The sequence below is a fragment of the Halichoerus grypus genome, chromosome 8, assembly GCF_964656455.1.
Source record: "Halichoerus grypus chromosome 8, mHalGry1.hap1.1, whole genome shotgun sequence".
Classification (NCBI taxonomy): domain Eukaryota; kingdom Metazoa; phylum Chordata; class Mammalia; order Carnivora; family Phocidae; genus Halichoerus; species Halichoerus grypus.
The window spans coordinates 122055580-122081758 of record NC_135719.1 but is presented as its reverse complement, the minus strand read 5'-3'; the positions used below and the strand labels follow the sequence as shown (position 1 = coordinate 122081758).

The 26179-nt window shown below is 36.2% G+C and overlaps 1 protein-coding gene across 3 annotated transcripts in view; it reads right to left on the bottom strand.

The window, feature by feature from the left end:
- Window positions 1-26179, bottom strand: part of PCNX1 (pecanex 1) — a 166278-nt gene that overhangs the window by 119371 nt on the left and 20728 nt on the right. For all 3 annotated transcript variants that reach the window (XM_036107274.2, XM_036107276.2, XM_036107280.2), the window contains exons 2-3: window positions 11931-12139; window positions 1387-1492 (exon numbers count right to left, since the gene is read on the bottom strand). In XM_036107274.2, coding sequence (XP_035963167.2) covers window positions 1387-1492; window positions 11931-12139 — 315 coding nt within the window. The remainder of the gene's footprint in view (window positions 1-1386; window positions 1493-11930; window positions 12140-26179) is intronic.

Below are 26179 nucleotides of genomic sequence, written 5' to 3'. Positions count from 1 at the left end.
TACTGTGGGACACTAAGGATAACTAGGTCTGCTACTTAATCATTTGTTAAATAAAAAGCCAGGTCTGATTCTACCTCTAAAGTTCTATTACCTGTATAGATAAAGATAATTAGCACCCATTCACTGAAAGTCACCTCTGCACTAGGCAGTCTATTAGACCACAGAGGAAAGAGGAAAACCTGCTCCTTAGAGGATTACACACTGCCACATAGGATCACACACCAAAAACAAAGTGCTAAATAAATTCATACATAAGTGCTCCATCCGCAAGAGAAAGAGGCAATACCACAAGGTCTCTGAAACTCTTCAGAAACAGGGATGGTTATGAGAAAAGTTAGAGTTAGGCCAGGAAAAAAAAAAAAAAAGGAAGTCTCTGGAGTAGAAAGGAGGAAGAGTGATTGCAACCCATAAGCAGTGCAGAACAGTAGAAACACTGCAGTGAAAATCAAGAAGTGAGGTCTAGACCCTGATAAAAACCAGCTTTTTCCTCTTCTATATAATGAAAGGACTGACAGAAGAACCCACCACAACCCATAGTTATCTAAAGTTCGATTATGACAAGACCTCTAAGCTTCTCGCTAGGTTTACTTTCTTATGCTTCTACAGCATTACTCCAGCTACCAGACTCATCTACTGAGAAGGCAAGCAGGCGTAAGTGGGACTTTGATTCGTGTGGGAGATGTTCAACGAGACAGAAATGCAGCCCTGAAGGCCCAGCTGGGGTTGGACAGAACAAAAGTACAGCAGGTGTCAGCCAAGTTTTGAGAGCAGACTTTCAGAGTTACTATTTTAAGTTAAAAGTTACAGAACAGAAAGACAGTAAAATTGGCAAAAGCAGATCTGTATTCTACATCTAGCTCTATCACTAACACCTTGAACAGCACCGATTTTGAGAAAGTTTTAAGTATAATTAACATACGTTGTATTAGTTTTAGGTGTACAACACATGGCTTCAACAATTCTATACATTACTCGATGCCTACCATGATAAGTGTAGATTTTGAAGAAATTACATCTTTTTTTTTTTTTGCCATGTTTAAGCTAGGAATAACCCCCAACATCTATCCCCCTCCAATACCAAAAATGTGAAAGTTAGTAAGACAGTGCAAGCAAGGACCTAATTTTCCTAAGGGCATTCACCACAACTGTCATGATCAAAACTACCCTAGGCATGAGCACGACGTGCGTGCTCAGCAAAAATGTACTTAATTAATGTGAAAATTCAGTTAAAAATAAGAATACTAAAGAACGATATTATTAATAAACAATCAAAAACTTATTAATCAGCACAATAAACCCAAACACCAACTGACTATTACAGACAGAATTACTTGAGACCACTATCAGGAGAAGGGAAAAAGACAAAATAAAATCACAGGTTCCTACCTGGTTGCTTGGATCTAGGCCAGCATAAGAATTTCTTGAACTGCAACCAACTGGGGGTGTGGCCTCTCGAATGAACTCAGACATTTCAATCCCTCCACCAGGATCACTGTGGGGAAAAAATGAGAAAAAGAGAGTGATTGTCATTATTCTGCCACCAATGGTTTTTTATTATTTTTTAAGTTATTATACCTTTTCCTATAAAACTAAAAGGTTCTATTTCTAACAGAGCAAACAGCAATTAAAAAAAAGATCATTCTTCATTTGTAAGTCTTATAATCTGAACTATTTTATAACCACTTCATTACTTGAAAATATTTAAAACTCTCTCCCAGTCTATACCCAATCTGACATTAGAAACTAGCCTTAGTTACAATTACAGATGCTAAATACAGCGCATATTTTATGACATGTGCTAGCAAAGACATGATTTGCCTTTTGCTTCCCAACAGCAAGGAGAAATTGGCCGTGGCAAACACAGAAAGTAATCAGATCTTATACGGCCACTCTCCAGGAGCACAGTCTGACTGAGCTACGAGGAACATGCAAGAGAACAGGCCACTTTGTCAAGCTAACTCTATCTGTATTTTTTATTTTAACAGCATTTAACTGGGATACTAACTTGTTTTACAGAAGTAGAAAGCTAAGATTTTAGATTTGTATTGAATTAGAAGGCTTAAGTTTAAAAAATAAAATGATGTAGTAAAACAGGTATTAGAAAGACAAGAGAGAACTACTAAGTTCAAAGAACTGAAGACGTCTACATAGAGTACTTAAAGATAAGAGGATCTAAAATTAGGGAAAAAGATCACACCAAATTTCAAAAAACTTAGAAAGTTTTATAATAAGGTTCCTCAGGAACATAACTTTTAGAATAACTCAGGCCTAAAAGTTACCATAATCCTATTTTTTACCCAAAGATTTTTACTCATTCTACCTGGTACATACAGAATAAGTACCTGATAAAGTTACTGTTACCAAGGATAAAAGTTCTAGTATACATGCTAGAATTATAGCAGATAATAAACTACCCTGCTATCCAGCATCTATGTCAATCATCTGGTTAACAACAACACCAAAAAGCAACCCAAAATTCTTTTGTTGAGCCACCTCATCCCAAACTCTCATATGGTTTTGGATAATGTTGACCATACACTCAGGTCTAGGGGTAAGCACTACTGACCAAAGCCAATCAGCATGTTCCTTTCTTTTGGTCCTAGAACAAGCACAAGACCTAACTCAGGCTAATATGAATCAGGCCAGGAGTGTTCTACTATTAAGAGAGGTTATTTCTCTGTATCTGCTAGTCTTAATGCTGAGAAGATTTAAGGCCTGGCACTGCTGCAGCCATTTTACAACCGTAAGGGGGGACGCTGTCTAAGAAGTCAACTGAAAAGAAAGGAGGCCAGCCTGGTAAAAGGAAGCCAGATCATGAAATGACTGACACTGCACCTTGCCAATCTGAAGACATCCCTCACACATAGACTTTTCAGTAGTGTGTGCCATAAATTCCCATAAGCCTATTTCAATGAGGTATTCTGACAGCTGCAAGCAAAAAATACAAGCAAAATAGAATTTGCTTACAAGTATACCTTCCATTTAATAAGTATTTATCACTACAGCTGTTTGAATTCTAGTGATGTTTTAGTATTAATGGTCTCATGTGTCTGTTTACCTAATGGGTTCCTAACTCTAGGCCATTGACTGCGGTTAGCAAACTCACATTTATTAAAGAAAATCAGCTTTCTAACTTGTTATCCATTTATACAAATAAAATATACTGGAACTCAGTTACAAATCTGATAGCAATTCAGCATGCAAATGTCCATGTGTGAGAAAAGTGAAACATGTTCAAGTTTGTCAGCTGTTTGGTGTTAACTCATACAGGATACACAGGCCAGAATGAGAAATCTTTTTCTAATTTGGTAAAATCATAAGTGTGTACGTAGAGACAGCTATCATCACACTGAATGAGTGGTGAGTACTAACCAGCAACATCACTGTTCTCTCCACTGCTCTCCAGAATGCATTCTCTAAGTCAGATTCCATGGAAATCAGAAGATGGAGAGCAAGGTAAAGATTAAGGAGTAAAATATTCAACCCCAGAGAAAGGATAGAGAGCCCTCACCTTTCCTAGTTTATATACATCAACTCTATTGGTATATAATTCACATATTATCCAATTTATCCATTTAAACTTTGCAAGTCAATAGTTTTTAATATATTCCATAAAGTCATGCAACCATCACCACGTTAATTTTAGAACATTTTTATCACCTCAATAACAAACCCCTTCAGCTATAACCCCCCTACCCTTCCCATCCTCCCCCAGCCTTAAGTAGCCAGAAATCTGTTTTCTGTTTTATAGATTTGCCTATTTTGCATGTTTCATATAAATGGAATCATAATATGTGTGGTCTTTGTGGCTGGCTTCTTTCACTTAGCCTAAGGTTTTCAAGGTTAATCCATGCTGTAGCAACTATCAGTACTTCATATTTTTTATGGCCAAATAATACTGCATTGTATGGACAGAACACATTTTGTCTATTCATTCATCAGTTGATGGACAATACTGCCTACTTATAGACATCACTTCTGACAGCAAGTACAAATGATTACAATCTGAAGGTAAAGTTATTATAAATAACAAATATTTACTAAGTACTTAATACATTCCAGTAATAGGGGCATGTGCTTTATTTGCGTTTTCTCACAAAATATCCTCCTAAAATCTAAGATATAAATACTATTATCCTCATTTTACAGATGAAAAACCTGAAAACTGAAAGGTGTAAAAATCTAAGGTCTCAGAGGAGTGAACAACATAAACTGAGTCATTGGTATATGGAGTTCAGGTGGGAAGGGAGGATACAAATAATACTTACATAGTACGCTACAATCTGTTATACCTGTTTTCTCCTTCCCACACACCTGAATGTAGGTACGTATAGCCAATGAGAACTGAGACAAGATTTGGACACCTTGCCTGTACAGCTCTAAAGTCTACTCTAAAACACCAATACTTGTCTTTCAAAAAAAATAAGCATTAAAGTTTTCTTTCCATTTCAAAACCAAAAATAAACACCATTGTCTAAAAACAGGGTTTCCTAACCTCAGCACTACTGACATTTGGGCCATTTCATTCCTGATTGTGGGGGACCATCTTGTGCATTGTAGGATGGTTAGCATTCTCCCTGACCTCTACCCGCTAAATGCCAGCAGCACTCCCCTCTGGTTGTGATAAACAAAAATGTCTCCAAATATTGCCAGATGTCTCTTTGTGGGGAAAATCACCCCCAACTGAGAAACAATGATCCAGAACCAGTGCCCAATGGCCAACACTGAGTGGGAAGGAGGTATTAAAGGGAGCAAAAAAGGATGAATGAAAAAATGGATAGCTCCTTTTGTAACAAAATAATCCTCTAGCAAAACTACCATACCTCTCTTTATACAAATTCAGAAGTAGGTGTCCTAAATATAGCTAAACACACAAAATGGCTGAGTAAGAGTTTTCTTTATTAGCAAGACTTGCAGATTTTTGGCAATGGCAATTTCAGCACATACCTGGAAAGTATAGTAGTTTACAATTCTCACAGAAGCAAAGTGGTCTACTGCAGTAAGCAATACACCAAATTCAGGGAATCTCTACCTTTATGCCTTAATTTCCCCATCTGTTAAAAAAAAAAAATACCAGGTACACGGAGAGGCAGAAAAGCAGAAGGGGTCTAATCTGAATTATAAAGGAGACTTCACAAACTAATTTGTTGGTTATTAGTATCATTAACTGCTCAGGCTTTAATCAGAAACTTCACAGTACTAAATTTACAAATCTAATCTAGATCACAATGATGTTCATAAAAGTATGAATAGGTAAAAACAAAGTTCTTAAATCTTCAAAAAATTTAGCCTAAAATTTGCCCACATATAGTTTAAATGGGTCCTTAATTTACAGTAGTTCAAGCATTACCGCCATTTAAAACAGAAAATATGGTCTCCAAAGTATTTGTATTCAAATCCTAAAATCCAATGTGCTAATTTCCTCTCCCAAAACATTAGAAAGGTAATACCAATATTAATGACTTTCAGTGTTTCTCTAAGATAAAGACTTAAAAGGATTTTTGAACTGCTGTACCAGAGCCTGTGACAACCATAAGGCTCAAGCAGTCCTCCTGCATTCATTCAGTCATGCAACAAACTGACAGCTGTGCTGTACCAAGCACAGTGATAGGCTCTGGAAATGAAAGTATTTCCCTGTTCATTTCTTCTCCTCAGAACGGAATGTGAGTCCCAAGTGGGAGGGTGGGGGAAAACAGATATCAAGAACAAAAATCTACAACAAAGATCTCATTTAACGGTGAAATTTCAAAACACTTTAAGATTAGAAAAAGACAAGGATATAAGCCAACACCATTTTACTTTAACCACGTGCTAGAAATCATAGCCCATGACAGTTAAACAAGTATAGGACTAGAAAGGAAGAAATAAAACTGTCATTATTTATAGAAAATCAAGAAATACCTATAAAGTTTCAACATTAATAGGGGAGTTTAGTGAGGCTGCTGGGTAAAAACTAAACTGTTATATTTAAAGGGGGAAAAAAAACAGAAAAGGTAATTGTAAAACATTTCTGTCATAAAAAAGCTATAAAATAATTTGGCAAATTTAACAAAAGCTATGCAAGCCTTTTAATGAAGAAATGATAAATCTTTACTGAAAGATATTAAAGAAGGCTAAATAAATGGAGAGATTCAATATTGTAAAGATATTAATTCTCAGCAGAGGAATCTACATATTCAATGTCATTTCAATAAAAATCCTAAGTTCTTGTAGACTTTGTCCAACAGGCTCTAAGTTTTATATCAAAGAACAAAGAGCCAAGAATAATAGTCACTCCTGAAAAAAAAAGTAGGACGTCTGTCCCACCGGACATCAAAAGTCATGTTATGAAACTACAGTAACTGGGACAGTGTGGTAACGGCACAGACAACCAGATCAACAGAACAGAAGAGAGAGCCCAGGAACACACCCACCAGATATGGAAATTTAACTTATGACAGAGTGAGTACTACAGATCACCAAGGAAAAGACAGTCTCTTTAACAAATACTGATTAAACCAGTTACTCATAAAGAAACAAGAGTCCAATCCCTACCTGACACTACAAATTAAAGTCTGAACTGTAATGCAAAAACAAAAGAAATATGAAACTTAAAGGAAGATATAAGAGAATATATTTCTGATCTTTGTGTAGGAAATAAGTGCTTAAACAAGACACAAAAAATGCTAATTACAAAAAATGGTAAATCTTAAATTTAAGAATGTATGCTAATCATAAAACCCCTTAAGGAAAGCAAAATGACAAGCCACAAACTGGGAGAAAATGTCCATAATGTATATAACCAATAAAGTAATAGTACCATGAATTTATTTTTAAAATTCCTATTACTCAATAAGAAAAAGACAACTCCAAAGAAAAATGAAACAAGACATGAACGGGACTTGGAAAGAACAGAATAACTAAATGGACCAAATATGTATGATAAGATGCTCAACCGCATTAGTAATCAGAAAGTTTAACTGAAAGTCCCAATGAGACACATTTAACACTTATTTGAATGGCAAAGTTTTAAAGCTTATCAAAATCAAATATTGATGAGGATATGGAACAATAAGGACTTTCACATATTAATGGTGGGAATATAAACTGCTACAATCGTTTTGGCAAACAGGCTGGAATTATCTAATAAAACTGAACATGAAAATACCCTATGAACCAGTTTATATTCACTAGATATACACATGTGTACCAAGAAACATATATAATAATGTGTCTTCAGAACACAAGGATAAATAAAATGGATAAGTAAATTGTAGTCTATTCCCACAGTGGTAGACTATGCAACAGTCAATATGAATAAATGACAGCTATAAGCATCAACATGAATAAGCCTATAAAATACAGTATTTTGCACAAAAAAAGCCCCTCAGAGGAATATCTACAGTATTATTCTCTTTAAGATATCCTAAGGCAGATAAAATTAATATGTTTAGTAATATGTACAAAGACTGTATCACAAGAAAGAAAATCAAGGGAATTATTAACATAAAATTCAAGATAATGGTCACTCTTGAAGGAAAAAGAACAGAATAAATGGGAAAGAGGTGCACAAAGGCTTGTATGGTATTTGTATAATAACCTATTAAGTTTTGTGGTGGGTAATCAAATAGTCACTTTATTATTATTCTCTAAATTATCCTGAATGATATGACTGATAAGCTGTTTAGAAATATATACATTTCACAATAAATATTTTTAAATTAAAAGAAAATGGAAAAACAATACAATAATGAAAGGAATTAAAAACAGGGGCGCCTGGGTGGCTAGGTGGTTAAGCATCTGCCTTCGGCTCGAATCATGATCTCAGGGTCCTGGGATCGAGCCCAGCATCCGGCTCCCTGCTCAGTGGGGAGAGTCTGCTTCTCCCTCTCCGACTCTGTCTCTCTCTCTCTCTCTCAAATAAATAAAATCTTAAAAAAAATTTTTAAAGGAATTAAAAACATATATAATATCCAGAAAAAATAAGAGTTAACAATTACTGAGTGATTACTATATAAGAATGGTTCTAGGGGTGCCTGGGTGGCTCACTTGGTTGAGCATCCGATTCGGTTTCAGCTCAGATCATGATCTCATGGTCCTGGGATCAAGCCCCATATCGCTGGGCTCTGTGTTCAGCTGGGAGTCTGTTTGAGGATTCTCTCTCCCTTGCCCTCTGCCCCTGCCCCCTTAAAAGAAAAGGAATGGTTCTAAATGCTTTATATATATTATCTTTCATTCATTCTTTGTATCCTATATCATAAGATATAGTACTATTATTTGCCTCATCATTCAGATGAGAAAGCCAAGGCATAAAAAGCTTAAGCAACTCCCCCAAGGTCATACAGTCAGGAAGTGATTCAAGCCCTAGTAGATCAAGTGCAGAGTCTACATTCTGTTTGTTTACCCATAATACAAGAGTACGCATTTCCTAATAAAAATAAAATAGACTTAAAAAATACACAGAACCCATAGAAAAAATATGAAATTTTATGAGACACGTGAAAAAATGGATATATACACCATGTCTCTGATGAGACTTCATATTTTAAACGTTGAGTTCCCTCCATACTGAATACACTTATCAAGTCTAATGGAATTTTCTGGAGGATGAGCAAAGGGAGCATCTCACAAAAAACTATGTACAGTTGACCCTTGAACAACACAGGTCTGAACTGCACAGGTCCACTTATATGTGGATTTTTTACATTTGACAGTACTGTAAATGTATTGTCTCTTCTTTATGATTTTCTTAAAAACAATGTCTTTTCTCTAGCTTACTTTATTATAAGAATACACTACATACATTAATACATATGACATACAAAATATGTTTCAGTTGATGTTTATGCTCTCAATAAGGCTTCTAGTCAACAGTAGGCTTTAGTAGTTACTTTGGGGGGAGGGGAGTCAAAAGTTATACATGGATTTCTTTTTTTTTTTTTTTTAGATTTTATTTATTTATTTATTTGAGAGAGAGTGAGAATGAGAGAACATAAGCAGGGGGAGCAGCACAGGGAGAGGGAGAAGCAGGCTAGCAGGGAGCCCGACACGGGGCTCGATCCCAGGATCCTGGGATCATTACCTGAGCCAAAGGCAGACGCTTAACCAACAGAGCCACTCAGGGGCCCTTATACATGGATTTCTGACTGCACGGGGTGAGGAGTTTGGCACCCCTAACCCCCTCATTGTTCAAGGGTCAGTTGTTTATACACGAGAAGAACCAAGATAACACTGAAACAGAAAAATACTGAAAAGGGATTCACAATGCTAAATATTACGCATATTAGTAAGCCATAAAAACAGTACAAAATAAAAAACAAAACAGAACAAAACACCAGTATGTATAAACAAAAGAGAAAGAGATCAATGAGGCAGAAAACAAAGCCCAGAAATTGACATTAGTATATATGAGTATGCTACATGAAAAGGAAAGTATTTAAAATTACTGGGGGAAAATACATTATTCACTCAATAGTGTTGGGACTAACCTAAAAAACAAAAACAAAAAAAGAATGTTTTCAGCTTGAATACAATTTAAGAATGAAAAATTATAAAAATGCTAAAAGTAGACACAAGCAAACATTTAAATAATATGGGGGAAGAAAAAATCTCACACACTTGGTATCAAAGGCAGAACTAATAAACATTCACAGAATAGACCACATAAAAACAAATTGTGGCATATAAATAAAATGCTATAAACTGAGGAAAAGTATTTGACACAAAACGTAAATAATATCCTTCATAAATACCTTCTCCAAATCAACAGCAAAAATTAACCACCAACAGAAAAATAAACAATTCACAAAATATGTAACAATAATAACAAAAGAAAAATACACCCATTTAACTAGTAATCCAAAAACTTAAGGGGTGCCTGCGTTGCTCAGTTGGTTAAGCGACTGCCTTCGGCTCAGGTCATAATCCTGGAGTCCCAGGATGGAGTCCCTGCATCGGGGTCCCTGCTCAGCAGGGAGTCTGCTTCTCCCTCTGACCCTCCCCTCTCTCATGCTCTCTCTCTCTCGTTCTCTCTCTCTCAAAAATAAATAAATAAAATCTTTAAAAAAAAAAAACTTAAAAATTAAACAATGAAATAGCTACCACAGTTTTGTCTAAATACCAAATACTCAATGTTGTCAAAGTGCAGAAAAAGCAGCGCTCAAATTGCTGGTCATGGTAATGAGAAGGTAAATCTTTGGAATTTGGCAATATATATTATAGCTTTATAGTGTTCTACCTCTCCTATATTATAATTAAAATTTTAATCATTTAAAAGGAGAACATCCCAGGGGGGCCTGGCTGGCTCAGTTGGTGGACTGTGTGATTCTTGACCTTGGGGTCGTGAGTCTGAGTCCCACCACTGGGTGTAGAGATTACTTAAAAACAAAATCTTTATTTTTTTTTTAAGATTGTATTTATTTATTTGTCAGAGAGAGAGAGAAAGAGCAGCAGGCAGAGGGAGAAGCAGGCTCCCCGCTGAGCAAGGAGCCCGATGTGGGACTCAATCCCAGGACCGTGGGATCATGACCTGAGCCAAAGGCAGAAGCTTAACCGACTGAGCCACCCAGGCATCCCAAAAATAATATCTTTAAAAAAAAAATTTAAACATCACAGTGATCTAACATACAAATTTAAATTTGAAAATAATTAAAGTAACTAAAATCAAGACAGTTAAATTATGACATACCTACAAAATGGAATACTGTGCAGTTATTAAAAACAGTATGCGGAAAAAATGCTTTCACTACTTCAAATATTTTCTGAGTACCTATCAGTGACTCTGTTTTAGAACCTGGGAATAAAATAGTTCATAGGAAAAACAAGGCCCCTGCCTTCAAGAAGCTTATAATGCAAACATGATTAAATAAGATAATTTCAGGTAGCGATTAGAGCTATGAACAAAATTATTACAGAGGCAAACTATTTTCTCAATGAACAAAAAGGGTAATCATGTTAGGGGTGGAGGAAAACATAACTGAAAAGGGATAAACTCGATGTACTGGAAAACAGAAACATTTCCTATCTTAAAAGATGAGTACCCACTTTCTTATTATACTGAGTGGAAACATCGCAGAGTGGTTAAAAACATGGACTCCAGATCAGAGTCCCTGGAATATTTCATCTTTCTCACCCTAGTTTCCACATCTATAAATCAGGAATAATAACAGCATCTATCTCACAGAACTGTTTTGAGGACTATTACATAGAACAAGTGTTCAAATAGTAACTGTTCTTTGAAGACTTATTATTAGTGGTACCTATCACTTCTACGAAGTCACAATAAACTTCTGATTATGTATAAATAAATCCTTTGGTCAACAAGAGAAAGGGGATGAGGCCAAGGCAATGAAGAGAAATGTGACTGAGAGCCACAGGAGGAATATTCAGCTGGGAGGGGACAGAAAATGACATCTACACAAACTTGAATCCTAAGAGGTCAGTTATACAAAGATGGAGGGAAGGAACAGCGAAGTTTCTAAGGTGAGAATATATAATTGAAAAGTATTTACAATAGATTAAGTGAAAAATGCAGATTAAAAATGTCAAGTAAAATATCACAATTTGCTTAAAATATATACACATTTTACTTATACGTATAAATAAAATATAAATGCTAAGATTTATAAGCCATGCTTTAAAATTATTTCTTTACACGGTTTTTCACTGGTTTTGGTCTTGGTGTGAATAACTGTTTTACAATTGTAACTGTTAGTGTTCTAGCATGTTATTTGGTAATAAAGCCAGGACACTTACTTAATCCCCCAGATATGCCAGTTAGCTTTGCTGGGGTCTAATGTGACCATCTGTACTTGTCATCATACCTCTTGTGGCAAGACTAACAACACTGCCTTAAAACCACGTCTCAGAACAGAGGAACAACACTGTAATCACATCATTGTACGCATGCATGATCCACATCCTTACAAACTGAGCAGCATGGGTTTCCTTACCTCGGTCCATTACTATCTTTTCTTCTAGATGAACAGTTGCCTTGCTCAGCTTTGGCTCGCTGATCTGGGAACTCATTTGCATTCCTATCTACAACTTCTCCAGCATCAAGTGCTCTGTGGAGTCGATAGTTGACCATCTTCAGAACAATGAAAACAGCAGCTATCACAGGACAATAAACTGCTACTATAATCATTGAAGAAGGAAGAGCCTTTAAGAGAAAGAAAATATAGGCATTTAAAAATATTTTATATTTTATTCAATTAGAGAAATCTGTAACTAAGATGACACACACACACATTCACACACAAAACAATTATGTTACTAGCACTAAATTATAAAAGTGTAAGACAGCACTGCCCTAAACAGTAGCCACTAGCTACACGCAGCTATTCAGTATCTGAGATATGGTTAGTATGAACTGAGATGTGCACTAAGAATAAAATAACACTGGATTTTGGAGATTAAATATGAGAAAAAAATGTAAAATATCTCAATTTTCATATTGATTACACATTGAAATAATGTTTAGATTATTACACTGGGTTAAATAAAGTACACTACTAAACTTATTCTCATCTGTTTCTTTTTACTTATTTTTAATGTGGCTACTAGAAAATTTTAAATTACATATGTGGCTTGCGTTACGTTTCCATTGGAGAGCACAGTATAAAGTCCATGCCTAAAAGCTTATGATACAATTGGAGAGTTAGTATCACATTACATAATACATGAGTAAGACAAAGACTGTGGTCCAAATATATATAGAAGCCCTATTTATGTGCTCTCTGTAACTCTCTTCAGGATATAAACATTCTCTGGGTTCTAGAAAGTTGTTCTAGTTAAAACTGTTAGAAGAATAACCTTTGAATTGTGACTGAAAATTCAGATAATACATGGGAGACATGCAAAATCCAAATACATTTTCTTTTAAAATACTTGAAAATTGTCGCCTGACAAATAAAAAAAAGAATACAGAACAGAATCAAGCAAAAAAACAGATTAACTGAAAAAACTCAGAAGCTTCCTGGGAATGAGGATTGCAGACCCATCATACCTGAGGATCTGCTGATGTGGGTCCAGGGGTGACAGGGCTGGAGACCACCCCACTTGGAAGGCATGGCCTCAGAGATACCACTGGCAGAGACTATAAAACTAGACACAATTTATGCCCAGTTTCATGAGATACAAATCACTCCCGGTGTCTATAGCTCTAAATTTCATAAGATTTAACCTCAGTCATCTGAGAAGACAGCTCCAAATTTGCTTGGAAAGGTTACTTTGAATTGCTTGAGATGGTGAAACTAAAAAGGTCCTGGTGAACCAGGTGGGTTCAGAATACAAACATGATAAAAGTTAAAAAAAAAAAAAAAAAGTTATTTCGTATAGGGAGAGAAGGAAAATGTGGGTTGGAACTGGGAGGGGAAAAAAAAGTAAATCAAGCCCACAGTTTACTACTTTCGAGTTGGATGTTCTATTTTCTACTCAAACTTACCCATTTATTTTATACCCTATGGTTTAAATGTGTAAGCTCTGTCAATGGTTACTCTGGAGGTTTCTAGGTGACAGAGAAGAGCTGTGCTATAAGTTTCACTTTTGCCAGGAGGGATAAAAATGTATGGACACACACTGGGCTGTTGTGTGACTTTATTCAAACTTGTTCTCCACTTACATTACTTCACTGGGCTCTCAGCTGACCCCAGTACAGCTGAAGATATTAGTATGATCATAAATGAATCATAAACCTTCCCTGTAACTACCTTACTAATATTACAAGAAAATTTTAAATGGTGTCTGCCTTTACATGATTTCAGTGTGGTTCCCCTAAAATCAAACACCAAACAACTAAAGACCAGTTAGGACACCTATTCCCCAGTTTTATGATTATATACCAAAAGTGCAAACCAAGTAGTATTTACTATTTGCTTTTATATTTTATTAGATATATTGATACTGTGTTTTCAAAGAAAGATTTTCAAAAACATTCATAATTCTATTATCAACAAGCATCAGCTCATGGGAAAGCTGGTTCTTTTCCTGGGGAAAAAAACAAAAAAACAAAAAAACTTGCACGAGATAAAATTGCTTATTTTTCTGTTAAAAATACAATTTTTGTATCCCATTCTACAATCCAATTCTAAATTAAAATATCTATTTTGAAATCTTTTGGCAGGTACCTATTTACGTATTTTTAAAATATTTTAACTTTGCCTTTTTTTTTTTTTTTTTTAAGTTTTTTAAGTAGGCTCCACACCCAACATGGGGCTTGAACTCACCACCCTGAGATCGAGTCATATGCTCTACCAACTGAGCCAGCCAGGTGGCCCTAGCAGGTACTTACTGACTTAAGGTTAATTATGTTCTAAAACAATACTTTAAAAAGTACTATTATTTCCAAAGGTCATGTTTCATCCTAGTTATAATATTTTACCACAGATGTTATCTTCAAGTTAATGCTGATGTAACCAAGCACATTAACTGCTCTCTGATAATAAAAGCCAATCTATTTTATCTTCACTTCAAGACCTATCTACAGGCATAAATTGCTTATATGGAAAGGTTGGTTTTACTTCTTCCCTACAAACAGTGGATGGCAGCAAATGAAAACGGGGTAGCAGGTGGTATAATACTGATGTTGGACAAACAAGGCCCTCACTGAATACCCAGAAAGGTCACAGTACTGCAAGCTCAAGAGAAAGACCCGCAGAGTCATCACAGATTTCAAGGGCTCTTCTTATACATCTTAAATATCTACGCATCTTGCCATCAAAAAAAACCGAAATCTTGCCCTTTGCAACAACGAGGATGCAACTAGAGGGTATTATGCTAAGCGAAATAAGTCAATCAGGGAAAGACATGTATCATAAGATCTCACTGATATGAGGAATTCTTAATCTCAGGAAACAAACTGAGGGTTGCTGGAGTGGTGGGGGGTGGGAGGGATGGGGTGGCTGGGTGACAGACACTGGGGAGGGTATGTGCTATGGTGAGCGCTGTGAATTGTGTAAGACTGATGAATCACAGACCTGTACCTCTGAAACAAGTAATACATTATATGTTTAAAAAAAAAAAGAAGATAGTAGGAAGGGAAAAATGAAGGGGGGGAAATTGGAGGGGGAGATGAACCATGAGAGACTATGGACTCTGAGAAACAAACTGAGGGTTCTAGAGGGGAGGGGGGTGGGGGGATGGGTTAGCCTGGTGATGGGTATTAAAGAGGGCACGTATTGAATGGAGCACTGGGTGTTATATGCAAACAATGAATCATGGAAGACTACATCAAAAACTAATGATGTAATGTATGGTGGTTAACATTATAAAATAAAATTTAAAAAAAAATCTATGCATCTTATACATCTTATGTATCAAAAAGCTATAATATGAAAACGGAAAAGCTGGGTATTTTTTTAGTTCTCTAATATGCTATGATTAACCTCTTAATATGGTGATTTGCTTATTTATGTAGTCGCGCTCAAGTATTCATGCCAATACAGTCAGAAATCAGTGGTCTATAATGTAAAGGTTATCAGAATGGCAGATGATCACCCACAACTGAGGTCAAGGCTGTGAAAAAAAAATTTTTTTAACAAATCTCCTAAAATAGCTATTATTAATGTAAAACACCTTATATGTTTCTTTTCTTTTTCCACTATTGAAACTACCTTATTATTTAAGGCAACATTTACCAAACTTTTGGCATCACAGCCTTAATGGGTATTCAAACGTGTATTTTACATGAGATTCATCACATCTTAATCACATCTTAATTTCTTAAATTGACAGATGGATTAAAGACTTCAATGTAAAGAGCAAAACTTCAACAATTTTAGAATATAAAACAATACCTTTATGAACTTCAGGATATTTCTTAAGCACGATTCTCAAAGCACACACTATAAAGGACTGATGAATTAAAATTAAGAACTTCTGTTCAAGAGACACTATACACTGAGTGAAAAGACAGCTACAAACTAGAAGATCCATTAAAACATGTATTATTGGGGCACCTGGGTGGCTCAGTCAGTTGGGCGTATGCCTTTGGCTCGGGTCATGATCCCAGCATCCTGAGATGGAGCCCCGCATCGGGGGGGGGGGGGTACATGCTCAGCAGGGAGCCTGCTTCTCCTCTCCCTCTGCCTGCCTGCTTGCCTGTCTGCCTACTTGTGATCTCTCTCTCTCTCTGTCAAATAAATAAATAAATAAATAATCTTAAAAAAAAAGTACTATTATATAGGTATATGTACATATATATTTATATATGTACGTATGTATAGATGCAATACATAAAGAATAAATATGTATAAGGAATCAAAGAGGCAAACAAACCAATGAAAACAAAGGACAATAAAGGGATTTTACACAGAAAAATATATATAAATAGCCAATAAAAACAACATATGAAAACATGTTCAACTTAAACAAAATAGAATTTAAGGCCACAGTATAGGGGTGCCTGGCTCAGTCAGTAGAGAATGTGACTCCTGATCTCAGGGTTGTGAATTCAAGCCCCCATGTTGAGAGTAGAGCCTACTTAAAAAAAAGTAAAAAAGAAAACCACAATTTACCATTTAACACCCATGTGTATAGAAAAAAACTAAGTATGGAGAACCAGAACTCTTATAAAGTACTGCTAGAAATACAAATTGATAGATAAATCACCCAAGATCTAGCAATTCCTATCGTAAGTATAAAATTGATATAAACTCTTTTATATGCAGCACTGTAAGACTTTCATACAAAAAATGGAGCAAAAACTTAAATCGAAAATCAAAAGGAAAATGGAAAACTGCAGACTAGTTACCAGTAGAGGATGACAGTGAAAACTGCAGCCAAATGCAGCCGTATTAACTGTACAAATACAGTATGTATTATATTCCAAATATAAACTTATGCTTTACTGTATTTTCTTGATATATTTTTTTGGTAATGAGTATGTATTTCTTTTATAATTAGACGAAAAGCTAAAATATAATTAGAAGTAAAAGCTAAAATTCTAATAGTGATAAAAAGGTTTTCATCTTTTACAGAGACATGATCTATATTCATCTCAGTAATGGATGACTTAGCAAAAGATCCAGTTCTAATCAAAGCAGTTTCTCACCTTACTCCTTATTTGCAAAAAGTTAAAAAATATCTCAACTCTCAGTTACACATCCCTAAGAACGGCACCAAGTATAATGGCTGTTAGATAGCTCTAGGTATTCAGATCAAATATAGACCCCAGGGGTGCCTGGGCGGCTCAGTCAGTTAAGCATCTGCCTTCAGCTCGGGTCATGATCCCAGAGTCCTGGGATCAAGTCCCACATTGGGGCTCCTTGCTCAAAGGGGAGCCTACTTCTCCCTCTGCCTGCCGCACTCCCTGCTTGGGCGCTCTCTCTGGCAAATAAATAAATAAATAAAATCTTTAAAAAAACAAATATAGACCCCCAAAACAGTGGTAAGCCTCCTTACTGAGATACTGTGTTAGATACTTTTAATAAGATCTCTCTTAAAAGTTGGATAGAAATGCCAATCAAAACTACAATGAAATATTACTACACACCATTAGGATGGCTACTATCAAGGAAGCGAGGGAGGAAAGATGAGAAAATAACAAGTGTTGGCAAGGAAGTGGAGAAACTGGAATCTTTGTGCCCTGTTGATAGGAATGTAAAATGGTGCAGCCTCTATGAAAACACTATGGTGGCTCCTCAAAAAATTAAAAGTAGAATTACCATGTTTGATCCAGCAATCCTACTTCTGAGTACTTATCTAAAAGAATTAAAAGCAGGACCTCAAAGAGATATTTGTACACCCTTGTTCACAGCAAAAATACGCACAATAGCCAAGAGATGGAAGCAATGCAAATGTCCATCAGTGGATGATAAACAAAATGTGGTCTACACATATCATAGAATATTATTCAGCCTTTAAAAGGAAGGAAATCCTGTCATATGCTACAACATAGATGAACCTTGAGGCCATCTGTCAAGTGAAATAACTCAATCACAACAAGACAAAATACTGGATGATTCCACTTATATGAGGTATCTAAAGTAGTCAGATTCATAGAAATAGAAAACAGAATGGTGGTTACCAGAAGCTGTCAAGAGGAAGAAATAGAGAGTTGTTGTTTAATAGGTATAGACTTTGTTTCACAGTATGAAAAAGTTCTGAAGATCCAATGCACAACAATGTGAATACACTTAACACTACCAAATAATACACTTTAAAAAATGTGTTAAAATGGTAAATTTTGTTATGTTCATAGTTTAGTCCCTTAAATTCTGATAGTGTATCCTTAACATAAAAAAAAAAACAAAACTGTGATAGGTTCAAGCTATTCAACATGCCAAATACATTTCTGATAGGACTCCTGAGAAAGACACTTAGAATCACAAAAATAATCATACTAGATTTACCACAGTCATGAAATAAATTTATCTTACATTTCATTTCAAAAATCAAGTAATTCTCCCCTATGGCTAGCACACTGCATGGCAGAAAAATAATCTTTTATACAATGTGCATCAGCAATGTAAAGACATATGCTCACTATCTATGCTTTGTGTTAGATTCATAATTTTCACTACTTTGAACACCAGTGAATCAAAATCTGGAAGCATACAGTTAACAAATAAGTATTTCCTTAATAAATTTGTAGCTATTCTCAATCAGAACTGATTTCAATGCAAATTTTCCAGTTCATGTTACAAAGTGATTATCAGCTAATACTTAGTAACAACTAACATACTTAGTTATCAACTGACATCTAATACTTAGTGATTACCATGTACCAGGCATATTTCTAAGTGCTTTATGTAAATTAACTCATTTAACCCTCATGATTACCGCATGAAGTCAGCACTGTGATTCTTCTATTTTTACAGATGGGGAAACACAGGTACAAGGAGATAAGTAACTTGCCCAAGGTCTCAGAATGAGGCATTAAGGAGCAGTTTGACTCCAGACTCCTTGCTCTTAATCATGACACCTACCTGCCTCTAAATCAAAGCCTGGCAAACTTTTTCTGTTTAAAGCCAAACAAAAAATATTTCATGCTTTACAGGTCATAGGATCTGTTGCAACTAAATCCTGCTGTTAGCAGTGTGAAAGCAGCCCTAGACAATACAGACAATATATGAACACACAAGCATGGTGCTTCCCATAAATAAAACTATTTATGGACACTGAAATTTCAATTTCCTATAATTTTCACATAGCATAAAATATTACTCTTCTTTTGATTTTTTCCAATCACTAAAATGTTAAAAAAAAAAGCGGGGGGGGAGCGCCTGGGTGGCTCAGTCATTAAGCATCTGCCTTCGGCTCAGGTCATGATCCCAGGGTCCTGGGATCGAGCCCCACATCAGGTTTCCTGCTCTGCAGGAAGCCTGCTTCTGCTCTCCCGCTCTCCCTGCTTGTGTTTATATTTGCATTTTACATTTATGTCACTCTATAGTACATATGTGCATTTACACTTTTAGCTACAGTTGAATGCTCTTCTTAGGGAAGTAACATTTAAAATTACATATTAACCCAGATGAAAAGAGACCAAAATAATATAGTACATACAACTCATCATCAACATATATGTACTAGGAGCTAGAGATGGGCAGTTTAAAATATATACGAGAAGACAGCACGGATATGAAAAGCAAGGAGAAAAAAAACCCTAACAAATAAAAGGATACATACTGATGGACTAAAATAATCATATATACCTTATAGGATTTTTCCCATACTTTTATTTTTTCCAGTAAAAAAATATTTATGGGGGTGCCTGGGTGGCTCAGTCGTTAAGCGTCTGCCTTCGGCTCGGGTCATGGTCCCAGGGTCCTGGGATCGAGCCTCGCATTGGGCTCCCTTCTCTGCGAGATTCTCCCTCTCCCACTCCCCCTGCTTGTGTTCCCTCTCTTCCTGTGTCTCTGTCAAATAAATAAATAAAATCTTAAAAAAAAAATTATGTATAAATATAATAAACATATTGAGATATACTATTTCAAAATATATATTCCCAAATACAATTAGCCAATAATGTAAATGATATAGATGGAATTAGTGATTCACAGAAATCCCTTCCAAAACTAATCCATCCTCTCCTATGTGTTGAAATGGCTTTCTAAGGAGATTAAGATACCTATTCCCAAGCTAACAAGCAGAAGCCAACCTAAAGTTCAATAAAAAATAACTAATTCATCTGGAAATTTTAACTGGTTATTAAACTGTCAGAACAGCAAATAAAAAGGGAAAGGTAGAGATATTTATGCATCTAAATTAAAGACTCATACAGGTTTATCTTTCAACATTACCCAGATGGTATTATCTAGAAACTGAACTCCATTCTTTACCAAAAAATTCCCCAAATGAAATCTGAATTATCTAAGAACATAACTTTAGAAGTACCAATGTTTTGATTTACAAATGTTTTTCTGAGTAAACCAAATCACCCTAGAAAGAGAATGGGGTATCCTATGCTAAGAACGATCTTGATTCATATTTCTTTTCGTAAATTAGTAACTTGACATTGTGGTGTACAAATAATTCTTTTATTAATCAATCTAAATAAATCCTTGACTAATTTGATAAAAACGATTCAGTAAATTGATAAAAGTAATTCATTTAAGTAGTAAATATGAGGACCAGAAGCTGTCTCACAAAGTTCAACTTTAAATAGCTTGACCTATTTCTTTATTCCATTTGTTTCTGATATATTCTACTGAAACAATTTTTCCAGGATTCATAGTAAGTGCAAATAAGAATTCATTAACAAGGTCTGTCAACATGACTTTGCAATTTTGAAAAATAGCAGCTAAGTTATTACCTCACAAAATGTCAGCTGTGGATATATCCAATAGGATTATCTTTAGGCCAATACACATAAAATAATGGATTTTTGGGGACCCCCCCCCCCGGTGGCTCAGTCAGTTAAGTGTCCAACTCTTGATTTCGGCTCAGGTCATGATCTCAGGGTCATGAGATAAAGCCCCGCATGGGACTCCCCACTGGGCATGAAGTCTGCTTAAGATTCTCTCTCTTCCTCTCCCCCTCTGCCTCTTCCCCCGACCCAAGCTCACACTCTCTCTCTAAAAGAAAAAAAGAATGTAAATCAATAAGATGTATAAATTAAATGCATACTCTTAAGAATATTAACAGAACCCATATATCATTTTGGCCAAAGCTCATTGAATGTGCTTGAAACAGAAAGATGGTATTTATTGCATGCTATATAATCCATCTCTATCTTTAAAAGTAAATGCTAGGGATGCCTGGGTGGCTCAGTCGGTTAAGCACCAGACTCTTGATTTCAGCTCAGGTCATGATCTCAGGGTGGTGAGATCAAGCCACCCCCCACCCCCACAACCCAGTCGGGCTCGCCCTGGGTATGGAGCCTGCTTAAGATTCTCTCTCTCCCTTTGCCCTCTGCCCCTCCTCCCCCTACTCATGCACACATGCTTTCTCTATTTAAAAAAAAAAAAAAGTAAATGCTAAAATCAGGTAAGGTATGATACACACTAGATTTAAGCTGAGGTAATTATGCTTAACAGAAAAAATGATTTAAAGAGTGAATATAGCATATTTAATACCACCATTTACTCATTTTCCATAAAGGCAACTCTGACACACTTAACTCCGTGAATATGAGCTTTAACATTTATTAACATATATTTACTAAATGCCTATTAAGTCCCAGATACTCCTTGAAAAGAATGTTAATACTGCAGGGTGCCTGGGTGGCTCAGTCGGTTGAACGTCTGCCTTTGGCTCAGGTCATGGTCCCAGGGTCCCGGGGTCCCGGGATCGAGCCCTGCATCGAGCTCTCTGCTCAGCAGGGAGCCTGCTTCTCCCTCTCCCTCTGCTTGTGCTCTCTCCCTCTCGCTCTGTCAAATAAATAAGACTTTTTAAAAAAATGGTAATACTGCAATAAATAAGATCCTTACTCTTCCTGAGCTGAAGAATGACTAATTCAGTGTTCTACCCAGCACCAGGTACTTTAAGTGGATTATCTCACAACAATGCTTTGAATAAAGTACTATTATTACCTCTATTTTATGGATAAGAAAACTTGAGGCTATGAAGTCATTTGCCCACAGCTGGTAAGTGGTAAAAATAGTCTAACTCCAGCGGTTAAGAATCTGAGTTTTGTGGGGGTTTATTTATTTAGTAATCTCTATATCCAACAGGGGGCCTGAATTCACAACCCCAAGATCAAGAGTTGTAGGCTCTTCTGAGTGAGCCAGTCAGGTGCCCCAAGAATCTGAGTTTTTAACCACTACACTTGGCAGTCTTCCCTCGAAGGCAGTGTTCCACAACCTTTTTTTTTTTCATTATCACCCTAAGGAGCCTTTTCAGACATTTTTTCCTCATCACTCCCGTGAAATAACTGAAATTATATATATATATATTGGTTTCTGCCCCTGGTTCCTGGCACAGAGCTCCTAAAACCCTTGGAATTCCCAAGTGAGAAGAGCCCTAGGAGCATCTTTTGTTCTAATATTGGTCTTTGACTCGGGTTACTGACATCTAAGTCCCGTGGAATCTTCTGGGTGATAGGAATGTCTCTGTTCTAATGAGGTAGATGTTGGTGGGCTCCTGGATGGGGGCTGGTCACCAGAAAGACCAAGCCATAATTAGAAGCTTGGGATTTCAGAGGAGGGGCTAGAAATGGAATTAATAATTGATGACACCTGCATGATGAAGCCTTCACAAAATCCCAGTAGTATGGGGTTTGGAGAGCTTCCAGGTTGGTGAACATGTGGAGGTGCTGGAGAATGGTGCACCCAGAGAGGACATGAAAACTCTGCACCCCTTCCCACATACCCTGCCCTACGATCCTTTCCAGCTGGATATTCATCTGTATGCTTTATCACATCCTTTTGTAATAAAGTGGTAAACAGTAGGTAAACTGTTTTCCTGAGTACTGTGAGCCACTCTAGCAAATTAACTGAATCTGAGAATGGGATCACAGGAACCTCCAATTTATAGGCAATGGGTCAGAAGCACAGATGACAACCTAGCCTTGTTACTGGCATCTGAACTGGGGGGAAGGAAACCTTCTTGTGGGACTGAGTCCTTAACCTGTGGGATCTGATGCTCTCTCCAGGTAGGGTCAGAATTGAACTAAACTGTAGGACACTCAGATGGTTACTCAGAGAATTGCTTGGTATGGGAAAACCCCCACACATCAGAAATGTTTTAAATGTGGTAGCAGCATAAGATTAAAAGAAAAACACATGGAAAAACACATGGAAGCGTAGGTTTTCAAAACACTCCCCCTCATGAAATTTTATCACCAGATACACTAACGCTGTATGTAGGGTATGTACATGTGTACTTTATACATAGAACCATTTCTTCACCACCCACCCTCCCCCATCAAGTAACTAATTTTCATCCCTTGAAGACAACATCATATCCATTGAGAAAGTATGCTTTAGAGCAAGTTTCTTAACCTCAGCAATACTGGCATTTGGGGCCAGGTAATCCTACATTATGGGTGCTGCCCTATGCATTAAAGGATGTTTAGCACCGTCCCTGGCCTCCACCAACTAGAAACCAAGTGGGAACTACAGCAAAGTTCAGTTAAAATCCCCCAGCCCTAGAAACATGCAGATAAGTAGCAGCAATTGCTTCTCTTGCTGCCCTTTACACGGTCATATGAACTACAGTTCCTGATTTTGTCCACAAAAAAACTGGAATGGACGGGATATAAGCAGACTGCAAATGCTGTATCTCTGCAGCTGGTGTGAAGGAGCACATGCAATAGCAGCAGCAAGAAGGAAATAGTATTTTATACAAACATAGCAGGGAAAGAACCCCACATTAGACCAGTAAGTGAAAGGACATTAAATTTTAATAAAATCCATTTATAATACATGCCATAGAATAAGGCTAAGTAACTCCTCCCTCCAAAATGATGAGTGAGACCAATTATCTCACTTTAAGTATAGATGAGAACCATAACAAAATCCCTGGGAGAACATTGTGTTTTATAATGGGCTTCCATTGTATTCACACAATATGCAGTCAAGAGGAGCCAAGATTAGGATATAATTAGACAGTGATGGGAAGGGCAGCTCTGAGAGTTCCAGATTCAGAATACATATCAAAAAAGATCAGGGGACACTAAATTCATCTCAAATCCATTACAGGTAGGCTTTCAGGAGATTAATCAGAAAAGCATCTTGTGCATCTGTGTGGAGGAGGATGGCGAAGAGTGATGTGCTGGTGGTCCTGTCAAAGCGGAAAAGTGGCAGGGCGAGGTGCATGACCCTGAGCCAGTTTCTTCAACTGTCAAACGGGATAACAGCATCTTCATTTCACACGGCTACGGAGACGATTAGAGGAGAAAATGTGAAAGTGGATGATGCATGGGCATGTAATAATGGCACAATAACCATGTTTTCAATCACGTTTAAGCAATGTAGTGGCAAAAAAAAAAAAAAACTAAGATAAGCAAACAGAAAGACCTCCAAATAGAAATGGCTCAGAGGAACCAAAGATGAGCTACAAAAAAAGATGAGCTAGGTAAGACTTGTGAGACCTCAGAATACCCGAAGGTAAATATTTTGTGTCTGACAGTGCACAACTGAAGTCATTAAAAAATAGAGACATGTTTCTATAACATGGTAAAGAAAAGGAATCTATACTTCAAATAAAAATATATTATGCTTAATAATAAAACACTAGCATTCCCATTAAAGTTGGGAACCAGGTAAGGCTGTCCGTATTTTCAACATTATTTAATACAAATATATGAAGCACTATGCAGGGCAATTACACAACAGAAAAAAGTATAAATATTGGAAAGAACTTCAAATTATTTTTTTACAAACATAACTGCATATCTGAAAATCCTTTTAAAATAAGCAGAAATTATTAGAAAAAAATAAGCTAATTTAATAAAGTGTCTGATTGCAAAATCAATAAATTAAAATCAATTGTTTTAGATGGGATCCTGAAACAGAAAAAGGACATTAGGTAAAAACTAAAGAAATCTGAATAAAATATGGACTTTTAAATTAATAATGATTTATCAAATATTGGTTCATTGGTTGTGATAAATGTACCATAGTAATCCAAGATGTAATCAACAGGAAGAAATTAGTGCAGGATATATGGGATTTCTTGTACCACCTTTGCAACTTTTCTGTAAGTCTACAACTATTCTAAAATAAGTTATTTTGGGGGCGCATGGGTGGCTCAGCCGGTTAAGCGTCTGCCTTTGGCTCAGGTTGTAATCCCAGAATTCTGGGACCAAGTCCCTCGTCAGGCTCCCTGCTCAGTGGGGAGCCTGCTTCTCCCTCCCCCTCTGCCACTCTCCCTGCTTATGCTCTCTTGCTCGGTCTCCCTCTCCCTCAAATAAATAAAATCTTAAAAACAAAACAAGTTTTTTAAAAAAAAATCAATAGTTTTCTTATACACAAGCAATGACCAGTTAGAAACAGTAAAAAAAAATGGTTCTATTTACACTATGTTAAAAATTAAAATATAATACTACTACTACTAAGGGAAAATGTACAAGGTTAACAGAAAAAAAACTTAAAAAGAAAATTCTCTTTAGGAACATAAAAGAAAGGAAGAGATCACCTTAACTCAGTATTATAAAGACATCAAATTTCCCTCCCTGAAGTAATCTACAAATTCAATGCCTTCCAATCACAAATTCCACAGCATGCCTGGGAAACTGAACAAAATGGATAAACATGCAAGAATAGCAAAAAACAAAAAAACCAACAACAAAACAAAACAAAAAACCTAGTAAGATTAACAACACTCCTACTGTGAAAAATATTTACATATATAAAACAAGGGTTACCAAAAAAATATGGTATTCATGTAAGAGCTGATAAAACAGAAACCAAATACCCCAGTGGGAACTTAGATTATGAAAAGGATGGCATTTAAACTATTAAGAAAAATATGAGATGGTTTAATAAATTAGGTTGATTCGGACAACGGCCTATCAAAAATTTTTTTTTAACTAGACAATTACACATTGCTTACAGCAAAATAAATTCCAAATGGGCTAGACTATAAAATTATTAGATGTTTGCAATTATATTACAAAGGACTAATCTCCTTAATACGTAGCAGTGCTCAGATATAAGAAACAAGCTAAGAGAAAATAGATAAAGCACATGAACTCTTCACAGAGAAATAAAAAAAAAAAAAACTCTTAAGCATATGAAAAGCTGCTCAACCCCAATCAAAGTAAGAGATATGCAAATCAAACCACTCTAAGATACTATTTCTTACCTATGAAAATAGC